Source organism: Amphiprion ocellaris, chromosome 24 (genome assembly GCF_022539595.1).
Source record: "Amphiprion ocellaris isolate individual 3 ecotype Okinawa chromosome 24, ASM2253959v1, whole genome shotgun sequence".
Taxonomy (NCBI): Eukaryota; Metazoa; Chordata; class Actinopteri; family Pomacentridae; genus Amphiprion; species Amphiprion ocellaris.
This window is the reverse complement of record NC_072789.1, coordinates 2,718,719-2,741,891: the sequence shown is the minus strand read 5'-3', so window position 1 is coordinate 2,741,891 and position 23,173 is coordinate 2,718,719. Positions and strand designations below refer to the sequence as shown.

Below are 23,173 nucleotides of genomic sequence, written 5' to 3'. Positions count from 1 at the left end.
GACAAAAAATGACAAAAGCGAGAAACACGACAAAAACGATACCCCAAACAATGAATAAAGTAAAACAAAAAATGACAAAAATGAGACAAAAAACACAAGCGAGACAAAAAGGAAACACAAAATGACAAAAACAAACGACAAGAACGTGGGACACGATAAAAAAAACAATAAAAGCCTGACATAAAAAGACAAAAAACAACAAAAATAACACAAAATATTACAAACATGACACTAAAAATGACAAAAGAGCAATCTAGTATTTTACTTTGTGATCAAAACAACTTGTCATGGTCTAGAAATTATTTTAAATCTACAGTTTTACAAATTTTCAATCTGCAGTTAATGTCTTCTCTAGAATTTTTACACTTTGAGGACCGGACTGGACCCTCTGGAGGACCGGTTTTGGCCCGAGGGCCTCATGTTTGACACCCCTGGTTTAGCTCTTTATTGAATATCCATGCTGCTGGAATGACTTAATTTCCCTCCAGACATTAATAAAGCCATTCGACACACTAAGACCCGATTTCTGGGTCCAGGCAGGAGGACGGAGGGCAGAGGAGACAAAAAGGATCAAAACAGACAAACAAGATAAGCCTGAAGTTTGAGACTCAAGCTGCTGGATGTCGGCTTTGATTCCGGGCCAGCAGAGGCTCAAGAGCACCGAGAAACAAGACAAGAAAGAGGGGAGGAAAATGAATTAGAGAGAAAGAGGTGAGAGAAATACAGAAACACAGGCAAGAGATACAGAAAGAAAGAGGAAATAACGCTGATAAATAGATGTGTGGTTACTATACTGGCTGAAAGACTTGCTTATTCAAACATGAAATCTTATTCTTGGTTGTAGATGCTGTCATCTTTCATTTGTTTACACAAACTGCAACTGAAAGCATTTTCTATATGACACAAATGCAGGTCTCTGAAATACTACCAACTAAAATGATTAAACTTGTAAAGTGAATTTGAAAGTCTGACTTAAATGTCTTCTCCCATCAGAAGACATTTAAAAGACATTTAACCCTCCTGTTGTCCTCATTTACGGGCACCAAAAAATATTGTTTCATTGTCTGAAAAAAATCCAAAAATTCAGCAAAAAAATTCCCCAAATTCTAAAAATTTGCAAAACCTTCAGGAAGAAAATTCCAATAATTCCTTAAAAGTTTCCCTTATAAGTTTCATTTTTAAAAAAAATCCCCCAAATTTGGCAAGAAAATTCTTGTAAATATTTTCAAAAAAGGAGTAAAAATCTTCCAAACAAAATCCTAAAAATATCTAAAGTGATTCCATATATATCAGTAAAACTTTTCTTTAAGAGCATTCACATAAAAATCAACCAAAATCCAGCAAAATTTGCTGGATGTTGGTTGATTTTTATGTGAATGTTCTTCAGAAACATTTTTAACATTTCTTTTTTCTACCAAAAAATGTTCAAAGATTTCCCAAAAATGTTGAAAATGTGGACATCAGAAGTTTCACTGTGAAAACATATATTTTTTCCCACATTTTCAAACTTTAAAACGGGTCAATTTTGACCCGCAGGACGACACGAGGGTGAAAAAATATTGGAATATGAAGACAGAATGGGACATTGCTTCAAAAGTTCCATCATTTACCACAGAGAGCTTTCCAGAGAAGACTTCCCTGCAATAAAGTCTCTCCCAGGTCAGCTTTAGTCATGTTTATCTCTGCTTGATCGTGTTAATTAAGAGTGTGTAAACTGGTCTTGGGTCAGCAGTTACCCTGGCACTGACAGATGCCACTGATGTCAGTCCTGGTCAGTGTTCGTTAGGAGGTGTTCCTGTTATTATGGTGCTCAAAATACTTTTCCAGCTAATGAAGGATGTATTTAAGAACCCGTCAGTCCATCACGATAAGCACAGCTATCACCGTGGTAACGCCCAACCACAGCACGACACGTCGCGTCTGACCGAGCCAATTAAAACGCATGATTGGAAGGCATCAAATACCCTGAATATTCTTCAGTGTAGTTACATGTGTGTGCATGTGAGCAGTGCATGTTAGTTACCCTCCGGGTCCAGCAGTCTCTCTATCCCCAGGTGTTGTTCAGCCTTATGAAAGGCGTGTTCCAGTCTGTCGATCGCCGACATCTTCTTCTCCACCGAGCTCCAGTCGAAAAGCTCAGGTCTGGCAAGATGAAAGAGAAATCAGCAGAGATCAGAGGAATGTGTCCGAATATAGAGGAGCACAGCAAGAAATCACTGGTCCATCATCTCTGGTGCTTCATGGGAACTCTGTATGGGTCATTCCAGAACTAGAGGACATTTGGGCTTCAACATTTTAGAAAAATAAACCTTCTCTTTCAAAAGTTTCTGCTCCATATTCATTAATAATAGGAAATAAACTATCAAAGGCTTGATTGGCTCAGCTTACACATCAATGGTACAAACAAGACAAAAACAAAATGACAAAAACAACACAAAATGCCAAAAATAGACACAAAATTACAAAAACAAGACACAAAATTACAAAAACAAGACACAAAATGACAAAACAAGACACAAAATGCCAAAAACAAGACACAAAATGACAAAAACAAGACAAAAAATGGCAAAAAAAGAGACATAAAACAACAAACAAACCTTTTCTTTTATAATTTTCTGCTCCATAGTCATCAATAATAGGTAATAAACTATCTAAGGCTTGATTGGCTCAGCTGACACATTAATGGTAGCATTTTTCTATAAACGTTCTGATGGCTTTGGTGTGTGTGTCCACCACTCTGTATTCCTGTAAGGACTACTAGCTACCCATGATTTAAATTAGAATTTCATGAGTTTAGGCGTGAGAGCTAAAACCCTCCTGGGTATTCACAGCAGCAGATTAACTGTGTCAGCTCCGTAAAGCCATTCATCCACACATTCACTGGAGCCTTTTCATTCATTATCTGTTTACTGATTCATTTACTTGTTTACTCAGTCGTCAATGTATTCCTAATGCAGCTTTCTGACAGAATATTGCAAATTCACAGCACTGGATGAGGGCTAGTGCCAGTGTGGAAGCTTAGTCATGGTTAACAGGTAATCATTAATGCACTGAGCAGGGCTCTGTCTGGACAGTTTACAGGCAGACCTATTCTATCCTGGCTTTCTCCCCTTGCTGTTTCTGAACTGCAGGGCTAGAATTGTTTCAATCAATCTGTGAGTCGAGAAATGATTACTACACAAAAAGATAATAGTAATTGGAAGACATGACTCCTGACTGTGGTCAAGGCAAAACTTTGGCTAATTTTTCAAGAAGGATGGTGCTTTTTTGGTTGCAGAACCTTTCAAGTTACTGTTACAGTCCCTCTATAGTCGTTACCAAGATCTGTAAGTGTCTCGTGTCCGACCATTAATAGAGAATCAGGTCAGGTTTGCTTTGAAACATGTCCTCCAAGTGTTTTGTTTTGTGACATCCACAGAGAGATGATGTTATTGTGTTATCTCTGTTGTTGCATGAAGGTCTGTTTGAGACTAATTAGTATTTATTAGTAGGAACTCACTGAAGTTTGCAACCAGCAGCAGCCCTTTTCGAGGTTTGTCGGACAAACTAAATGTCAATGAAAAAAAAACGTCATATCTATACTACTGTTCAAAAGTTTGGGGTCACTTAGAAATGTCCTCATTTTTGAAATAAAAGCAGTTTTTTTCCAATGAGGACAACATTAAATGAATTATAAATCCAGTCTAGACATTGTTCATGTGGTAAATGACTATTCTAGCTTGTGCAGGGCTCTCTTGGAGATAAATAAAAACACCTGATCAACATAGGAAGGGCAAATTTTCAAATTCATCTGCCAGAGTAATAGGATCAATATATAATGAGGGACTTTTGAAGTCCATGGGATATATCTTGCATACATTTTGATTAAAAGTTAAAAAACTAATGTTTTTTATGCTCATTATGATCATGTCTTTACAAATTTCATAAATATGTATTATGGAAACAATCACTTATTAATAAAAAATGACTGGATATAACTAAAATGTCAACTGAATAATCGTCTGAATTTAACAACAACCACCTTCGAATTAGCTAAACAATAATAAAATGAGCTGATTCAGAAAAAGTTTTGATTGTGCTCTTTTTATTAAGTTGAGATAAACATGACAGATGTTTCTTTTTTGGCATTAAGTGTGTTAATTCCAGATCACATGACCTGCTCCACATGATGTCATTTCCTCCTGAAGAAAAGACTGATCAGACTCCAAGGCTTTCTGACTTATTTAATATAAAGTAGTCAACAGGTTTACTACAATATCTTGAGAAATAACTTTCAATTTCCATTTTACTCAGTTGCATATATAATATTTAGAAGAATCTTTCTGTAAAAATTTCATGTGATGTTTAGTTATAGGCGGCCATGTTGATTGTAGGCCTGAAAACAGCAAAAATGTCAACTATGATACAAAAAGTCCCGCAATTATATATTGACCCAATAAAAGATAAAATACTAAAATGTAATAAATAAATCTGAATGCTGCAGCACAGTTTAGGCAGCTGAAGAAATCCAGTACTTCCTGCTTTGGTACCCCTTTGACTTTACCAGTCTATCCTGTGTGTTCGTGCCTCACTTTCTATTGGTTACACACACACACACACACACACACACACACACACACACACGCACACACACACACACGCACACACACTGAGGTACCTGTGACTGTGGATGAGGGCGTTGAAGGCCAATCCATCATTCCAGCTACTGGAGAAGTTAACCACATTGACCTGAGGACAGACAGAATGGGTTTTAAAGCACCAAGCTGTGAATGGAATATAACACCAGCAGCTCAAACGCTGCTGCCACGACACTTTTTTTTCCCCTCATTTTCATAGCGGACATCATTGGACATCTTTTCACTCTCAAATTGCCAGATTGAGATTTTAATACATGGAGTGACAGGAGATAGGGGCTAAAAATGGGTTTTTAAATGTAATACGAGGCACAGAAGTCAACTAAATGTTCATTACAGCCTGCTTCATTCTGTCCAGCCTTTCATCTAATGAGACACACAGCAGTATAAAATGACATCTGTAGTATTTTTCAAACAATGCGTTCATTTTGTGCAGAAGTAACTGAAGTCGGGTGCTTGTTTTCTTGCAGTGAGCATCAAATTTAGAATGATTTCTAGACCATGACAAGTTGCTTTGATCATAAAGTAAAATACTAGATTGCTCATTGTTCTTTTGTCATTTTGTCTCTCATTTTTGTAATATTTTGTTAGGGTTTTTTGTATTTTTCTGTCTGATTTTTGTCATTTGTCTCATGTTTTTTGTGTTTTTTTGTTTCCATTTTGTCTCACTTGTGTTGTTTGTCTATTTATTTGTCTCATTTTCTGTCATTTTGTTTCTCAATTTTGTCATTTTTGTTTCATTTTTGTCATATTTTGTCTTGTTTTTTTTTGTTCTTTGCCTTTTTTGTCTGGCTTTTGCTGTTTGTCTCATGTTTTTGTCATTTTGTTTCTCCCTTTTGTCGTTTTGTCTTTTCTTTTTGTCTCACTTATGTTCTTTGTCTTATTTTTATCATTTTGTGTTTTGCTTTATTCGTTGTTTAGTGTCTTCCTTGTGTCGTTTGTCTATTTATTTGTCACTTTGTGTCTCGTTTTTGTAATATTTTGTCTTGCTTTTTGTATTTTTTTTTTTGTCTGACTCGTTTTGACAGTTAAGTAATATACTATATTGTTCAGTTCCAGATACCTGTGATTAAATGTTTTGTTCCTTGGAAATGATAAACTGAGGTTGAATGTTGCTGAAATTGAACTATTTTCTCTTAAGAAATTTCAGGTTGTTCATAATGTTTTGTAAAAAGATAGTTAATTAATGTGAACATTGTTGCACTAAAACAAAAGAAACAATTGGAGTTGTTGTTATTTATAGGTTATTATGATGTGATTTTACTGGAGATCAAATTGAGCTGAATGTGGATCCTGGACTAAGATGAGTTTGATACTTCTGGCTTATCTGTTGACCAAATGTAATGGAAATCTGTTCACTAGGGGTTTGAGATAGACACTCAGACAGACAAATAGACAAAAAGGTGCACAAACAGACACTGGAGGCCAAATATTTAGAAGCAGCTATAAGTTTCTGTTCACAATGTCTTTCTTAAAAAGGTAAAAGTAATAAAATCAGCAAGAATTCTACAGATTCTGGGATGTATTTACTGCATGGTCAGACTTTGTTTTCATTGATTTGCACCATTTTCCCTCAGTCTATTCTTAATGTTACCAGACAAATGCTGAATAAATATTAACAAAAGAAAAGAAGGGCTTAGCTTAAGGGCTGAGAAGATTTACAAGACTTCAGTGCAAAGGTAAAAAACAAATCACAGTTTGCGTTATTCACTTTAGCTCTTTGGCTTTTGAGAGTCTGCAGACAAAAATCTCAATAAATCTCAACTGTGTCCACATCTCTATAACTACACTGTAAAAAATGCCCCTCTTAAAACAAGAAAAAAAAACTTATTTCAAGGAACTTTTAACTTGAAATAAGTGAAAAAATCTGCCAATAGAACAAGTTAAAAAATGGCTTGGTAAGATTTCTTGAAATAAGATGTGATATTTAGAATATTGAGATCTTAAAATTAGCTGGGAAAACTTATTTTAAGCTCTATTTTACCAGGATTGTCAAGCTCAGGTGTCTTAAAATAAGCCAGATATGCTATAAAAAATAGCAGTTTTTCACTCAAAAATAGATATTTGCTTTCATCTATCCTTCTAATTTGAGATGTATTAAACTCATTTTGAGTTTTCTTATAAAATTCAACTCAAAACAAGATCATTTCAAGACTGTTTGACTTAACAAGATATTTAAGATGCACTGTCTTAAAACAAGTCCCTCCATCTGCTGAAATGTCTCTTGTTCAGTGAATTTATCTTAAATTGAGTGGGATGAGACATTTTGACTAAAAATAAGACAAATAGTCGTGGTAAGATTTAGAGTTTTTGCAGTGTACCACAGAAATGTCAAGAAAAAAAAAGGCTGAGTAAAGAAACAAGACACAAACACCTGATAATTATAGTAGAAATGTAATCTGATGAGTGACTCTTGATATAATAATCACATTTATTTTGTTGCACCAATGACATCATAATCTTTCTTTCATACAAATTTGATCTTGCTTCCAAACTTTTGGCTTGTAGTGCACGTAGACACAACACTGAACAAACCTACTCCACAAAGTTGAGGCAGCTAAATGAAAACAAAGACAGAGCTTGTTATATTAAGACACCTCATCACACGGAGGAGGTAAATGAACGTACCTGAGGATACTGGCGTGTGTTCTGACGAACCCAACTCAGCAGAATCTTCTCACTGTTGGTCTGCTGTAGGCCCGCCATCACATCTTTCATCACATCCTTGACCTGCACACATAAATGCAAAATAGAAAAACTTATATTACACACTTCAGCACTTTTCATTACACTTTCCAACATGAAACATAATGGCAATTTACTGTTTTTTGTTTTTTTTTTGGTCTGCATTTGTTCTCATTGTTTAACTTCACAAAAGGGGAGTCAACATTGTATGAGATCGATGCATATTTTAGTCTTGCAGCCAAATATTTTAATATTTAGTGCATGTGTGTGACCATCACCAGCCCTCCCTGAAAGCTAAGCAGACATTCTTTATTAGAATTCCCTATTATAAGCCAGGGAGGGCAGTGCTACACCTCAGTGATGTGTGGGGGAAACAAAGACTGGACAGGATGAACAGGACGAACAGGATGAACAGGGATAGAAATTAACAGGCGGTGCTATTGCAATTAAAGATAGTAAGGTGGTGTGTTATTCCCAACTACTAACTGTCAATCAATTAAAAAAAAAATAAAAAAATAAAAAAATTTTGAAAAAAGAAAAGAAATCCAAACCAGCAGAAAAGAAAAAGAGATACAATAAATAAATAATTAAACAAACGGTACTGAGCACCATAATTGTGGATGTCTTGATAGTGTAGAATAGAATAGAACAGGCCAGAAGAGGATACTAGTGCAAGAGAGAATGAGTTTAGGGTAGAGACTCTGGAGAGATTCTCAGCACATTCTGGTGGGTCCCATCATTCACTGAAATGGGACTCGGCAGTAGCTGGCGAGACCTGATCAAACATGCAAGTGTGAAGAACCCCGAAGCCCAGAACAGCAGTCACGGCAAGGCAGGGCCAAGCCAACAGGGCACCCCTCCCCCCGGGCCGTAGGAGCCACAGGGCGGCGCCCCCAGAGAGCCACCGGGGCCACTGTGAACGACGCGAACCCGGAGAACAAGAGGGAGCAGCTACCAACACCCCCAGCGCGCCCAGACCGACCCAGGCGGCCCGGGGCACGAGGACCCACCCACCACCCAAACCCCAACCCCGCCCACCCCAGCCCCCACCAAACCCCCCACCAAACCCCCCACCCGACCCGCCCACCCCCACCCCCTCTCCCTCCCCCAAGGGGGCCAACGGCCCCACACAGCCAGGAAGCCAGACACAGGGGCCGAGCGGCCCACCGAAGGGGCGGCAACCAGCCCATCACAAGGCAGGCCGCCACCGGGAGCCGGTCAGAGGAAATCGGAGCCGGGACCCGATGTGAGTCCAGAGGGTAAAAATGGATAGTGTGGTGGGGCCCGGCGACGCCAACAGGGAGGCACCCCGCATACCCCCCGCACCAGGCCCCAGGTGAGCGCAGTACACCCAGGGCCCCCACACCCCACAATGCGCCCTGACAACCCACCAGGACAGAGCCACCACATGCCACCAGCCCACAGTACAGCTACAACGCCCACCAGGACGGCCAATCCAGCCCCCGCAGCCCACCAAGAGCCATCGCACCAGCCTGGACTCGTCGGGCACGCAGGAGAACCCCCCCCGACCACAGCCCCCAGGTCCCGGGGACCCCCCAGCCACAGCAACACGGATGATGGTCCCCCCCCGCCACCCCATAGCCATAAGGGGGCCGGGTCCCACCAGCGAGGCCATATTAGTGAAATCCCCCCATTACTCCCTGTTAATATGTCTCCTGATCCCAGACTGGAGACATTATCCCTGCACCGTGATAGTGTAACCCTGAGTGTCATGTGGTGCGTTAAAAGTGGGGAGGCTGGGCGAGGCGTCTAGGGGGCAGGCCAGAGGACCACAGAGGATGGCTACTCTGCAGCCTACCCTGGCCCAAGTTCCCCGAGCCATCCCAGACCTACCCCCAAGGTGTGAGTGTGTGTGGTGCATTAAAAAGAAATTAGAGAGCAGGGGAGGCAAGCAAGAGGGTGATGGGGAAGAGACAAGGCCGTAGAGCCCTGCCATCCACCCCACCACAGAGCCCATCATTCCTGCCCCCACCTGCTCTCAGGGCCCTAACTGTTGTGTCCCTATATGTGCCTAAGAGTAACTATATACAGTGATGTGTGAAGTATGTGAAGTGCACAGTAAGAGGCAGTCTGGTGTGGATCCGGCCCATGAGGACAGAGCAGCGGGGGAGACAGGTAGTAAGACCACTGGTACTGGTGCAGAGGGCCCCCAGAGCCCAGAGGCAAGAGGCCGAGGTGGGCCCACCCGAACCCGACCGGCCCAGCCAGCACCAAAACCCCCAGAAGTCGGAGCGCTAGACCAGCGCCCCGGCAGACGCCGTAGCCCCACCACGGGCCAGGCAATTTACTGTTAAGTTAGTATTGTGGCTGGCTTTAGAGAGAATAGATGAATGAGCTTGACTAATGTCACAGCAACCTGCCCTTTGACATATTTTTAAGTTGGCATTTTATTCTGGGAATTGTTTAAAAGAGATTTCAAGGGGTGGCCAAACTGGAAAAGAGAAGATCAAATAATGAGAAAAGATGTTGGGTGTTTTTACAGACAGGAAATGGGGTAGAAGACATGCAGCAAAGGGCCGTGAGCAAGAATTGAACCCGGGGCGCTGCGTCAGGGACCAGCTCTTGTACATGGGCCGCCCACTTAACCTGTTGAGCTATACAGGTGCCCTAAAGAAACATTTTTGACATTTCTTTTTTCTACCAAAAAATGTTCAACGATTTCCCAAAAATGTTGAAAATGTGGACATCAGAAGTTTCACTGTGAAAATATATTTTTTTCCACATTTTCCAACTTTAAAACGGGTTAATTTTGACTCGCAGGACGAGACGAGGGTTAAACTGTGGTTTGAACCCTTTCTGATCAGTCATTCAGAGCCACCTCGACACACATATGATGCTTTAATATGACATTTTAAAATATTCGCCGCTCTCTACCAAAGTTTTGGGCTGTCGGTGGATATTTTGCACACTCGATCCTCCACACAGCAGCTCACACTCAGTGAAGAAACACAGTCAGAGGACACTGGTGCACATGTATTTTCATGCAGTAGCCTGTGTGTGGATGTGGTTTCATCCCTCAGGCTGGTTTTCTGGCAGCTGTGAGTGACAGTTTTGGAGCACTTGTTCAGCGCTGAGAGAGGAAAGAGAGGGAGAGACGCTACACTTTTCACTGCCTGTTTATGCATATCTTCCTCTTACCTTTTTACCAGCCACATACACTACTGTTGAAAAGTTTGAGGTCACTTACATACGTCCCTATTTTTGAAAGAAAAGCAGTTATTTTTTCAATGAAGATAACATTAAATTAATCAGACATACTGTCCAGACATTGTTAATGTGGTAAATGACTATTATCTGCACATGTTGCATGAAGGTCTGTATAAGACTAATTAGTTTTTATCAGCAGTAACTCATTGAAGTTTGCAACCAGCAGCCCTTTTCAAGGTCTGTCAGATGAACTAAATGTCACTGAATGAAATGTTACAGATATATAAATTTAATACAATATAATTTAATAGTCACTTAGAAATGTCCTCATTTTTGGAAGAAAAGCTTTTTTTTCAGTGAAGATAACATTAAATGAATGATAAATCCAGTGTAGACATTGTTAATGTGGTAAATGACTATTGTAGCTGGAAATGTTTCATGGAATATCTCCATAGGGGTACAGAGGAACATTTCCAGCAACCATCACTCCTGTGTTCTAATGCTACATTGTGTTAGCTAATGGTGTTGAAAGGCTCATTGATGATTAGAAAACCCTTGTGCAATTATGTTAGCACATGGAGAAAAGTGGGAGTTTTCATGGAAAACATGGAATTGTCTGGGTGACCCCAAATTTTTGGACAGGAGTATATGCTTCAGCTAACATACATACATGCATGCATGCATGTATGTATGTATGTTATGTATGTACGTATGCATGCATACATACATACATACATACATACATACATACATACATACATACATACATATATACATCCTCTTTTGCTTATCTAGGTTGGGTCATGGAGGCAACAGACGAAGCAGATCATTCCAGACCTCCCTTCCCCCTGCTTTCCAGCTCTTCCTGGAGGATCCCAAGGCGTTCCCAGGCCAGATGAGATATATAATCCCTCCAGTGAGTTCTGGGTCTGCCCCGGGGTCTCCTCCTAGGTGGATGTGTTTGGAAAACTCCAAAGGAAGTCTCCCCAGAGGCATCTGAATCAGATGTCCAAACCACCTCAACTGGCTCCTTCTGACATGAAGGATCAGCAGCTCTACTCCGAGCTCCCTCCAGATGTCCGAGCTTCTCCCCCTATCTCTAAGGCTGAGCCCAGCCACCCTATGGAGGAAGCTCATTTCAGCCACTTTTACTCATGATTTCATTCTTTCGATCACTGCCCAGAGCTCACGACCATAGGTGAGGGTTGGAACGTAGATGGATGGTAAACTGAGAGCTTCTCCTTGCAGCTCAACTCCCTCTTCACCACAGTGGTTCGTTAAAATGCCTGCATTACTGTTGCTGACGTATCAATCTTCCTGTCCATCTCTCGCTCCATTTTCCCATCACTCGTGAACAAGATCCTGAGACACTTGAACTCCTTCACTTGGGGAAGCAACTCCCCTCCAATCCAGAGGGAGAAATCCACCGGTTTCCGGCAGAGAACCATGAGAACACACATACATGAACACAAAGATGTTTCTTCTTTCTTTTCTTATGCTTTCTCCTGCTGCTACATGCTCTACTTTCTTACACTACTCACTGTCGATGGATAGCTTTATGGCCACGAAACAAGATTCAAACAAATGCAATATGTAATTATTATGCACCTGTCCTCAAGTAAAGGCTATTATCCTTTCATATAATGCAAACGTTGTAAGGAAAACCACTAGTGACAGCAGTGGAACAACAATATACGAGCATTATTAAGGGTGGATGGCATTTCTTCCTAACAGCATTTCACTTGTGAGGCAGTTAATGTTAGCTGTGGTTCTGAAATGGAGACAGGAGTCAGCACCTAAATCTAAAGAGACACAAACTGCTCCCATTCCGCTGCTGCTACCATTAAAGTCTCAGGTGATTTGTTTTTTTTTTGCCACTTCTAGCAAGTTTTCACAAACTTTTCAAAAGCACGCCTGTCACATATTGCAGAATAGAACTATTTCCATATGTCTTCGGGATTTGACCTGTCTTCTGACTTATTTAGCTGTTGCTGCGATCTGCTAAACTTTGTGTTAACCATGACGAGTCCATAACTTTAAACACAAGTTTACAAAACTACACACAATGGGAAGTTAAACCTCGTAATAAAGTTTGAAGTAATTTGGTGTTGGTGGAAATTTCCTGCAAAAGAACTCATGAAGACCTGTTTCTCTCTCTCTCAGACACACACACACACACACACACACACACACACACACACAATACATCAACGGGTTTGTTAGCGATTCCTCATAGAATCTGGTCTGCCGGCTCAAAAAGGGACTCATTTGGGAGTAGGTCACTGCATGCATTTCCACTTTAATTGGTGAGTTGCTTTGACAAAGACTGCTCTATACACAAACTGACAATGACACACACACACACACACACACACACACACACACACACACACACACACACACACACACACACACACACACACTGGTATACGTGCGCACAAACATGCAAAAGGTAAACTCCAGAGTGTAGCAACCTCTGACATACATATTTACACACTACACACAAAGACCCACACTCATGCACCTCATTATGGGATGGCGTTTTGCTGGTAATTGCATCATTAAGTCCATGCTAAACCTAGCATGACTGAGATTTTATGGTTTATTTAACCTAATACAGAGTGCAACCATTTAAATGTATTGTAATGTAAGCCTCAGCTGTTTTAATGAATCTGTCCATCACAGGAGAGATTATAAATCTGAAATGAATCTTAAGCAGCCAACGATGGATACCTGGAAAGACTGAAAGGAACATTACTGGCTACTTCTCTCCAGATGTTGGCTACAAACTATGCAAGATTCTCTGACATTCCGGAAAAAAAGCTGTTAAAATTTACAAGATCAATCAGTTGGTTGGAAAAGACCAACTGACTGATAATCTCTGCCATTAAAATGTTTGATATTTAGCAGATATTGGGTCACAATTAATGGCTTTAGGCATTTAAGAATCTGAACTTATTAAAAAGAATAGTAACGGAAACTAAGCTTTGAAACAGAGAGTGTGAAATTAAATTAGTTTTATCCAATGTAGAGCAACTTTGTCAGGATTTCCTGCAAACATGTATCACAACATCCCCATCGACCAAAGGCACTAAAATGGACGAGTTAAGCTAATGAACCAACCTCTAAACACAGCATGCACTATTTTATTAGAGTGTATCGATTTTTGAACTTAGGGACACTGAGATGGGTTGGGTGGGTTTAAAAAGTCCACAAAATGCTTCTTCCACTGATGGACGATATCTCCAGGCCGGGTCACTGGATGAAAACATTCTGGACCTAACCCTGCCTTTCTTTCCTGAGGCGATGAAAGGTTGACCAGAATTTCCCTGAGGCAGATCCAACATCCTTCTCCACAGTCTCCCTGTTCTCTCCACATGCCCGAGGTTCTGCTTCCGCAACTGCAGACCTTCTGCCCCACTGGGTGACCATCTGCTGCCCAAAAGGCCTCCTTCTTCTTCAGCCTGATGGCTTTCATCACAGCCAATGTCTTCTTTGTTTCTTGGATCGAAAACTGACCTAACACGTGTGGTCTGGACTGTATATAGATACATTTATTTGCTCATTGCTGTGGCAGTCTAGAAGTACCATGAAAATCTTGGAAAATCGAAAAGCTGGACATCTTAGGTTCTTTGTTTGATTGAGATTGCACAGTGGTGTTCCTGTATTTCAATGTGTTTTAATTGAGTTTTAAAGCATTTAGTTTTTCCTTGAGCATTAATTTTGCCTCACAGAGACACTCTTCTTGCCACTTTCTCTCTCTACTGTTGCTTTGATTTCCCTGCAGTGCGACTGCCGTCCTTGACAGCTACAATCCAACAAATGGTACACAGTTCAAATATCTCTGGCAGAAAAAGCCTCAGACGGACACACGAGGATGATGTGCAGCGTTTTGTTCTTGTAATGTGAAACAACTGGAAGTACCGAAGCTGTGAGTGAACACCTTTAAAGCAACAGACGGGAACAAACCGTCTCCATTGCAGCTGATTCAATCAGTTGTGAGAAGAGGCAGCTGCTGTGGCATTAAGTGCAGTGATTTTACTCACTGTAGCCTGTTAGATTTTACCGTAATAGTCTGAGTGGCTCCCTAAATGAATCCAATGTAATCAGAGTACAAAAAGCATTGTCTGTACACACAGTTAAGAGTCATACAGTTATGTTGTAGACTCAGCACAGTTTGAGTCATCCAATTCCAACAGAAGCTGCACAAAATAGACTTCATTTGGAGGCAGTATTAAAATATAATACCTTTTGTTTTGACCAAATTGGCCGTTCAGAGCAGCACACACACGCACACACACGCACACGCACGCACGCACGCACGCACGCACGCACGCACGCACGCACGCACGCACGCACGCACGCACGCACGCACGCACGCACGCACGCACGCACGCACGCACACACACACACACACACACACACACACACACACATACACAGACCTGCCAGTGGAGAATGATGCTCCAGATGAGCCCGAGAATCAGTTTGTGATTCCCATCAACGATGTCTGACGCTCCGATATTCACCAGTTCAACCTGGAATGGAACACAGACGTTTCATGATGGTTTTCATTTCCAGCATTGAAGCAGGTCTGACTCCAACTCAGTGGTTCCATCCTTTTTGGCTGCTGATCCCTTAAACTGGAACAATGCCTATCTATGCTAACCAGACACCCCACAGAGCAACTTATCAAAAACTTACTCCTCCTTGTAGCGTTTCTGAAGCATGCTTACATTTATCTTATCAATGAAGTATGTTTAATTTTGCTCTCAATATCTGGAATTTCTTTCCATACTTGTCTCCTCTCTGCTCTGAAAAGTCATGTTTTTAAATTTTTTGATGGGATAAATGACAATTTTGATGTTTTTAAGAAAAAGGTAACATGTCCTTTCACCCTTTGATGTGCAGCATGGGTCAAAAGATACCCATATTCAAAAGAATATAGGTACAGAACCTGTTGTGCATCAAAGGGTTAAACTGGCTGTAGGTTTTTGAGGTTCAGAGGCTTAAATGATGACAACAAACACAGCTCCTGTCTTCTTCTACACATGAATCATCTGTGGTAAAGATGCTGAGACTCCTGGACTCAGGCAAACAAGTGTTTATGTTCTATCACGACATCATTTATGAAGCCATTTCTACAGGATGTCTTCAATCATCTTGTTTCCATCAGATCTACATTTGGGCCCAGATTAGGAACAGTTGTTTTATCTATTAAAGAAATAGCTCGGTATCACGAAAAAAAGAACTTACCAACCACTCTTTGTACTATGCTATACATATTTTAAAGTGTTCTGTGTCAAGTAAGCCAAATTTATAGAAATATCTTGATTAAAAAAACTATTCCTATATACAGAAAAGAAAAAAGGCTGGAGAGAATGGAGAGAAAACCGAAGAAGTTCAAAAAAAGGTGGAATGAGGAAAACAAGACCAAAAATGCGTCAACAGAGGTGAAAGTAACATAAAGGAGGAGAATTAAAAAAATGGATAAGCAGGAAAGTACAGCATTGTGAAAGAGACGAAGGTAGCTGTATATGGGAACTAAGCTGAGAGAAACTTAAAGGATGTATTTATTTCACTCTACTGTTTGTCTTCTCGCCAGTTTATTTCACGTATACTGATGCAGTGGAATATTGTCTTTGGTGTCCATACTCACGTTGTTCTTCTGCAAGATCTGCAGAGCGCGGTTGACATTGTTGAGCGAGTGTACACGTGTGAATCCTCTCTCCAACCTCACCTACACACACACAACACACAAACAGATTATTGAGGCATACGTAGACCTTGCTCAGGGTCATCTCTGAGAGCTACATGACAATAAAAGTGTGTGTCTGTATGTGTCATTACAATTAGGGCAAAAGACACGTGACAATGTCTCTCAATGAGACAGGAACAGGAAGAGACACAGGCAAGTGGTGGAAACATGAAGACAAAGACATGAAGAGAATGGAGAAAGGCAGAGGGAGAGAGAGAGAGAATGATCTGACGGAGAGTCCAAGAGGAGGATGGGGAAAAGTAAAACAAGGTGGGAGTATAAGTTCAGACACTTCTCTCCTTCTAAGAAGCAGCTTAAAGTTTTATTTCAGCAGCTTCCCCCTCAGGTTTCATATCTTCTTTCATCTCTTCCTGTCAGACGATGATCTTAGCATTAAAGTCAGTCCAGTTAGAATCATTAAGAAGGACAGAAGTTTTTGGGATTCTTACAAATGAGGAATGAAATGAGCACTTCTCTGAGCAAACCATTATCTATGGTAGAGTTGCAGCGGTGTGATTAGCAGATACAGCGTGAAACCCTCAGTGGTTCCTACTTATAGTTAGAGTAAACAACAGGAGCAAGCACACCCCTGTGGACCATCACTTAAACACATAATTGTTCAAACTTGTATCATCTCTCAGTAATTGCATTATTTCTAAGTTGATAAGTGATTTCTCTCGTGAACAATCAAAACCAAACAGCTCAGACAGACTTTATGGAAAATACAAGCCCCAATGTATAGTCTTTGTACATGAATATTTGTACACAGTTTTCAGCATTTCAGCTTTGTACACCACCACAATGGATTAGAAATGAAACAATCAACATGTGATTTAAGTGTCAACTTTCAGCTGTAATTTGAGGGTATTTACATCCAAATCAGGTGAACGGTGGAGGAAATACAACACATTTTATATGCGCCCTCCACTGTACTTTTTAACCCTCCTGCTGTCTTCATTTACGGGCACCAAAAAATATTGTTTCCTGGTCTGAAAAAAAATCCAAAAATTCTGCAAAAAAATTCCACAAATTTCTGAAAATTTGCAAAACCTTCAGGAAGAAAATTCCAATAATTCCTTAAAAGTTGCCCTTAAAAGTTTTATTTAAAAAAAAAAATCCCCCAAATTTTTGTAAATATTTTCAAAAAATGAGTAAAAATCTTCCCAAAAAAATCCTAAAAATATCTAAAGTGATTCCATATATATCAGTAAAACTTCTAATATTTTCTTTAAGAACATTCACATAAAAATCAACCACAATTTTGGTTGATTTTTTTTTTTTTTTTGTGAATGTTCTTAAGAAACATTTTTAACATTTCACTTTTTTCCCACCAAAAAATGTTCAAAGATTTCCCAAAAATGCTGAAAATGTGGACATTAGAAGCTTCACTGTGAAAATATTTTTTTTTCCCACATTTTCAAACTTTAAAACAGGTCAATTTTGACCCACAGGACGACACGAGGGTTAATGGACCAAAGGTAATCAGACAATTGGCTGCTCAGCCGTTCCATGACTAGGCATGGGTTTATTCCCTCATTATTTCATTTTCAAGGAGCAGATAAAAGGTCTAGAGTTCCTTTTAAGTGTGGTATTTAGAATCCGATGAGGTCAACTCTCAACATGAAGACCAAAGAGCTTTCATTGTCAGTGAAGCGAGCGATCATGAGGCTGAAAAATCCAAACAAACCCATCAGAGAGACAGCAAAAACATTCAGTGTGGCCAAATCAACTGTTTGGTATATTCTGAAAAAGAAAGAATGCATTGGTGAGCTCAGAAATGCCAAAAGACCCCGAAGACCACAGAGAACAAGAGTGCTGGAGGACAGAAGAATCCTTTCCCTGGTCAAGAAGAACCTGACTGTAGATACTCAATGGGACTGAAGTCACTGACACACAAGTTAGAAAACCTGTGATCACCAAAACTAATGATGATTTTGGATTAATCTAACTGTATGAACATGAATGAGAAATGACTCGTCAACACCAGAACTCGGTCCACATTGGATCTATGGGTGTGTTTATCTGCATGTCTGAATCTTGGTTCCACATGGAAAACAAATTGCCAGAGTTCCTAACAGCAGTCACTGAGTTTCCCACGACAAAGCTTCCATGCCCTTGCCAACTTCTACCGTTGTTTTATTAAAGATTATAGTAAGATAACCTCACCTCTTGCAGCTCTGACATCCACTTCCATTATCTCTAAATGAGCTTCAGAGGCTGAGCCTTGTTTCAACACCTCCTCTTATCCGGCCAGATCTTATACAACAGTGCACAGCTAAAGTGGATGCAGTCGTGTCTCAAGGCTCCACTCACTGACATTAAAACACATCCCTGTGCCTTTCTTTTCCCTCTGATTGTAGTTCTGAAAGGGTGGAAGCTCTTATTGTAATGGTCCCTCCTCTAGCAACACCTAAGGTGGTTCCAGATTTTTACTGTAGTTGTTTGTATTTTCCATTAATCCATCAATTTTCTTCCGCTTATCTGGGGTCAGGTCATGGAGGCAGCAGATAAAGCAGGTCATTCCAGACAATGCCGGAATTACTGCTGACGCTGCACCAATCCACCTGTCCATCTCTCGCTCCATTTTCCCATCACTCATGAACAAGATACCAAGACACTTAAACTCCCTCACTTGGGGAAGCAAATTCCCTCCAACTCGGAGGGAGCAATCCACTGGTTTCCATTCAAGAACCATGGCCTCAGACTTGGAGATGCTGATCCACATCCCCGTCACTTCACACTCTACTGCAACCCGCTCCAGTGAAGGTCCCAGTCTGATGAAGCCAACAGAACCACATCATCCACAAAAAGCAGAGACACAATCCTGAGGTATTGTATTGTGTGTTCATGTAATTTGTCTAAATACACTTGGTTTTGCCTGTGTTTTGTGTCCATGTTCCCAAAGTCAACCTGCCAAAGTCACACAAGAGTGTCCAAAGAAGGGAAAACTATGACTGGGCCCAGCATGTCACCTGACTGAATCCAGCAGAACACCTTAATGCAGGGGTGTCAAACTCATTTTAGTACAGGGACCACATTCAGCCCGATTTGATCTGAAATGGGCCGGACCAGTAAAATCAGAGCAGACTAACCTTTTATTAATTTTTTTTTCCTTTTTTGTGTTTTTTGTTTGAACTTGGGGGCTGCACAGTGGTGTAGTGGTTAGCACTTTCGCCTTGCAGCGAGAAGATCCCTGGTTCGCGTCCCGGCTTTCCCGGGATCTTTCTGCATGGAGTTTGCATGTTCTCCCTGTGCATGCGTGGGTTTTCTCCGGGTACTCCAGCTTCCTCCCACAGTCCAAAAATATGCTGAGGTTAATTGATCATTCTAAATTGCCCGTAGGTGTGAATGTGAGAGTGATTGTTTGTCTCTGTATGTAGCCCTGTGACAGACTGGTGACCTGTCTAGGGTGTCCCCTGCCTTCACCTGAGTCAGCTGGGATAGACTCCAGCCCCCCCATGACCCCAGTGAGGATTAAGCAGTGTATAGATAATGGATGGATGGATGTTTGAACTTGTTTCAATATTTCTTATTTATATAAGTATATCTGAATTGTCTTAATTGTTTTTATATACTGTGAACATTTTACATTCTCTGAAATGGTCTGGCTGCCTTGGCCAGGTCTCCCTTCCTGGTAAAATAAAGGTTCATTTAAAAAAACAAAAACCGAGAAATAACAACAACTTGAAACTTTGTCCCTGTGTTTTAGAGCAAAAAAAAAAGTACAATTCTGCAAATGTTCTTTTTTACAAAACATTATGAACAATCTGAAATTTCTTAAGAAAAATAAGTGCAATTTCAACAATATGTCTCAGTTTACCATTTACACATTACAACTTCCAGATGACAGTTTATCTACTAAAAACATTCAGCCTTCAGGTGTCTGGAACTGAACAATATAGTATTTTACTTAATGAAAGAAAGGTGGAGTAAAACAACCCTTCCAGCAAAGAGCTGCTGGAAAAAATAGTGGCAGAACTCTGTCATCAAAAATAAAGGTGGACATAAGGATGCAACTGAGTTCCAGCACTGGAGGCTGTATTTTTAACATCGTAAATCTTAACTGTTTTTAATTTCCCATGAGGGTAAATAACCTGCTGTGAAAATTATCGGTAAAGCTTTTCCAGTGAGGTGATACGAATTTGAATCATTTGACATTTAAGTGATATTCTCTACGCGTGGAGGCTTAGATTAAGTGTGTTACGAGTCTGCCTGCTGATACTGCAGTGTGTGTTTGGGTGTGTTTCATACCAGCTCATGTCCTGTCAGCCCCTCCAGCAGCTCCAGCAGGCGTCGTCCATCACACAAGTCTGCGAACAGATCGTCCACAGGTGGTTTCCCTGTCTGCAGCACAGACACACACATAGATGCCATTTTAAGTACCGTTTTGTAATCATTCACCCAGAGTTTACATGTTAACAGAAGGATAACTTCTTTAGCGTGTAAGTGTGTAGATGTATTTTGCTACACATGATCTCTTGAGGTATCACAAACCAGCCCTCCATTACACGTGAAGACATCAATTTATACCCAGAAGGCCGTTCTTTATCAGTGCTGGGACTGGGACTGTAAGCTAGCAGCTGCCTCACACCACAACATGCTTTAGGTTGAAAACGGTGTCTTTTCTCAGTCTTCACCGCCGCCAGAGTGGCAGAAAAAGAATGAATTCAGTTGCTGCATCAGTAAACGAAACACACTTTATAACAAGGAAAGCACTCAGAGAGCACAGTCCTCCGCCAAGGCTGCTCAGTAGCTGTATGATTTCTGACAGATGAAATCTTTAAAAAAAATTTGTGGTCCTCAGCGGTGGATTTGTAATAGGATCCAATCATGTGATCGTCAGCAGGCAGCTGACGTAGCGTTCACTTGTTGTCATGGTTACAGTGACACCTCGCCACTATTTATTTTAGTTACAGATGATCAGAAATCACAGCAACATAGAATGCGGCCTCCTGTTGTCCTCATTTAAGGGATCAATCCAGCCATTTAATTATTTTATTTAAAATGAACAAAGAGGAAATTCTAATTTGGAACCTTTAGAGTTTGCACTACAGTAAAAACCATGTATTGTATGTTCTCACTGAAGAGTAACGGAGCTGTAATGATGGAAGAAGTTCTCAGATACTTTAGGAACAGGAGTATTCTACCAGTTTAACCCTTCTGTTGTCTTCATTTACAGGCACCAAAAAATATTGTTTTCTTGTCTGAAAAAAAATACAAAAATTCAGCAAAAAAATTCCACAAATTTCTAAAAATTTGCAAAACCTTCAGGAAGAAAATTCCAAAAATTCCTTAAAAGTTTCCCTTAAAAGTTCTATTTTTAAAAAAAATCCTCTAAATTTGGAAAGAAAATTCTTGTAAATATTTTTCAAAAAATGAGTAAAAATCTTCCAAAACAATCCTCAAAATATCTAAAGTGATTCCATATATATCAGTAAAACTTTTAATATTTTCTTTAAGAACATTCACAAAAAAATGATTTTTTTGTGAATGTTCTTAAAGAAACATTTTTAACATTTCTTTTTTTTTCCACCAAAAAATGTTCAAACATTACCTAAAAATGTTGAAAATGTTTCACTGTGAAAATAGATTTTTTTTTTTCCCCCACATTTTTAAACTTTAAAACGGGTCAATTTTGACCTGCAGGACGACACGAGGGTTAAATGACGATGTTAGCTATCTCTTGAGTTTACAATTTGAATTGTTTATCCATTACTTTTAGATAATTTATTAAACCCAAAATAACTTGTAACTCTCAACTGTTGATCAGTTTTAGAAAAAATATGAACTCATTTATCCTTGTTTTTTTTTAGTTATCTCTTAGTTAACTACTTCTTTGTGTTTATCATGTTTTTCTAACTATTTCAGCAGCTGATCAGTTCATTTTTGCCTTCTCAGAAATTCAATTCATCAGCCGAGGGTGACATAAATAAGCCTATTATATTATCAGTTCTTTGCCGACAATAAATGAATGAGACAAGGTGCCATCCGAATATAGGCTCAGCGTGGCCACAAGCAGAAATATAACAAAAGAAAAAAGTAGAAATAACCCAGAACTATGTGGGGAAAAATAAACACAATATAGAGAGAAAAATGAGGAAAGAAAATAGCAATAGCAACAAAAAATGATCAATCTTCTGAGCATCAGTGCCTTATTTTCACACATTTCCCTTTTTCTTTTCCACTTCTTCTATTCGATGTGTTACTCACACTGTCTTTTATACTCACTCATTCTCACATTTCATTCGTCTTTCCTGAAGTTCTTATTTTCCTCAATTTGTGTGTTTTTCTGTGCCCTCAACCTACACCTCCCAGCGTTGTCCCGAGACCGGCCATTATTGAGCCATTCTCCTAGTGTGTGTGTGTGTGTGTGTGTGTGTGTGTGTGCGTGCGTGTGTGTGTGTGTGTGTGTGCGTGCGTGTGTGTGTGTGTGTTGGGAGGAGATACATCACATGAATGGGATGTGAACACTGTGTGGGAGTAGGTGATAAATGAAGAAACCACTCCTGAATACAGACAGGAGAACAGAAAAACAAAACCCAGAGAGGTAAAAGGAGGAATCTGCACATTTAAATGTTCCTCTAACAGAAGTGAGACTTGACACAAACACTTTTTCTTCGTCCATCCTGCCCACTCGTTCCCAGTAAAACCCCTCTCATCCATTTAGTGATGACCTCTTCATATTTCCACACGCTGACAATGAAAACAGTTCTTAAGGTGTTCTCTGAGTGAATCCATGTTTCCATAATTACAGCTCTCAAAGGAACTGCTTGAACCTCCAAAACCGGTACTAGAAAATCTTCTAAAGTGTTGTGGCAAACACAGATCTTTCTTCTGAACTCCAACCGCAGTCGATATTTTATAGATGTTAACACACATGAAATCAGAACGTTTTAGTTGAGAACTTTCAGGTGTCATTCAGTGTAAA

The 23,173-nt window shown here is 40.1% G+C and overlaps 1 protein-coding gene across 10 annotated transcripts in view; it reads right to left on the bottom strand.

The window, feature by feature from the left end:
- dmd (dystrophin) overlaps positions 1–23,173 on the bottom strand; it is a 315,328-nt gene that overhangs the window by 194,043 nt on the left and 98,112 nt on the right. For all 10 annotated transcript variants that reach the window (XM_055008380.1, XM_055008391.1, XM_055008386.1 and 7 more), the window contains 6 exons: positions 20,497–20,589; positions 16,147–16,227; positions 14,933–15,025; positions 7,263–7,364; positions 4,658–4,728; positions 2,024–2,142 (listed from right to left, as the gene is read on the bottom strand). In XM_055008380.1, coding sequence (XP_054864355.1) covers positions 2,024–2,142; positions 4,658–4,728; positions 7,263–7,364; positions 14,933–15,025; positions 16,147–16,227; positions 20,497–20,589 — 559 coding nt within the window. The remainder of the gene's footprint in view (positions 1–2,023; positions 2,143–4,657; positions 4,729–7,262; positions 7,365–14,932; positions 15,026–16,146; positions 16,228–20,496; positions 20,590–23,173) is intronic.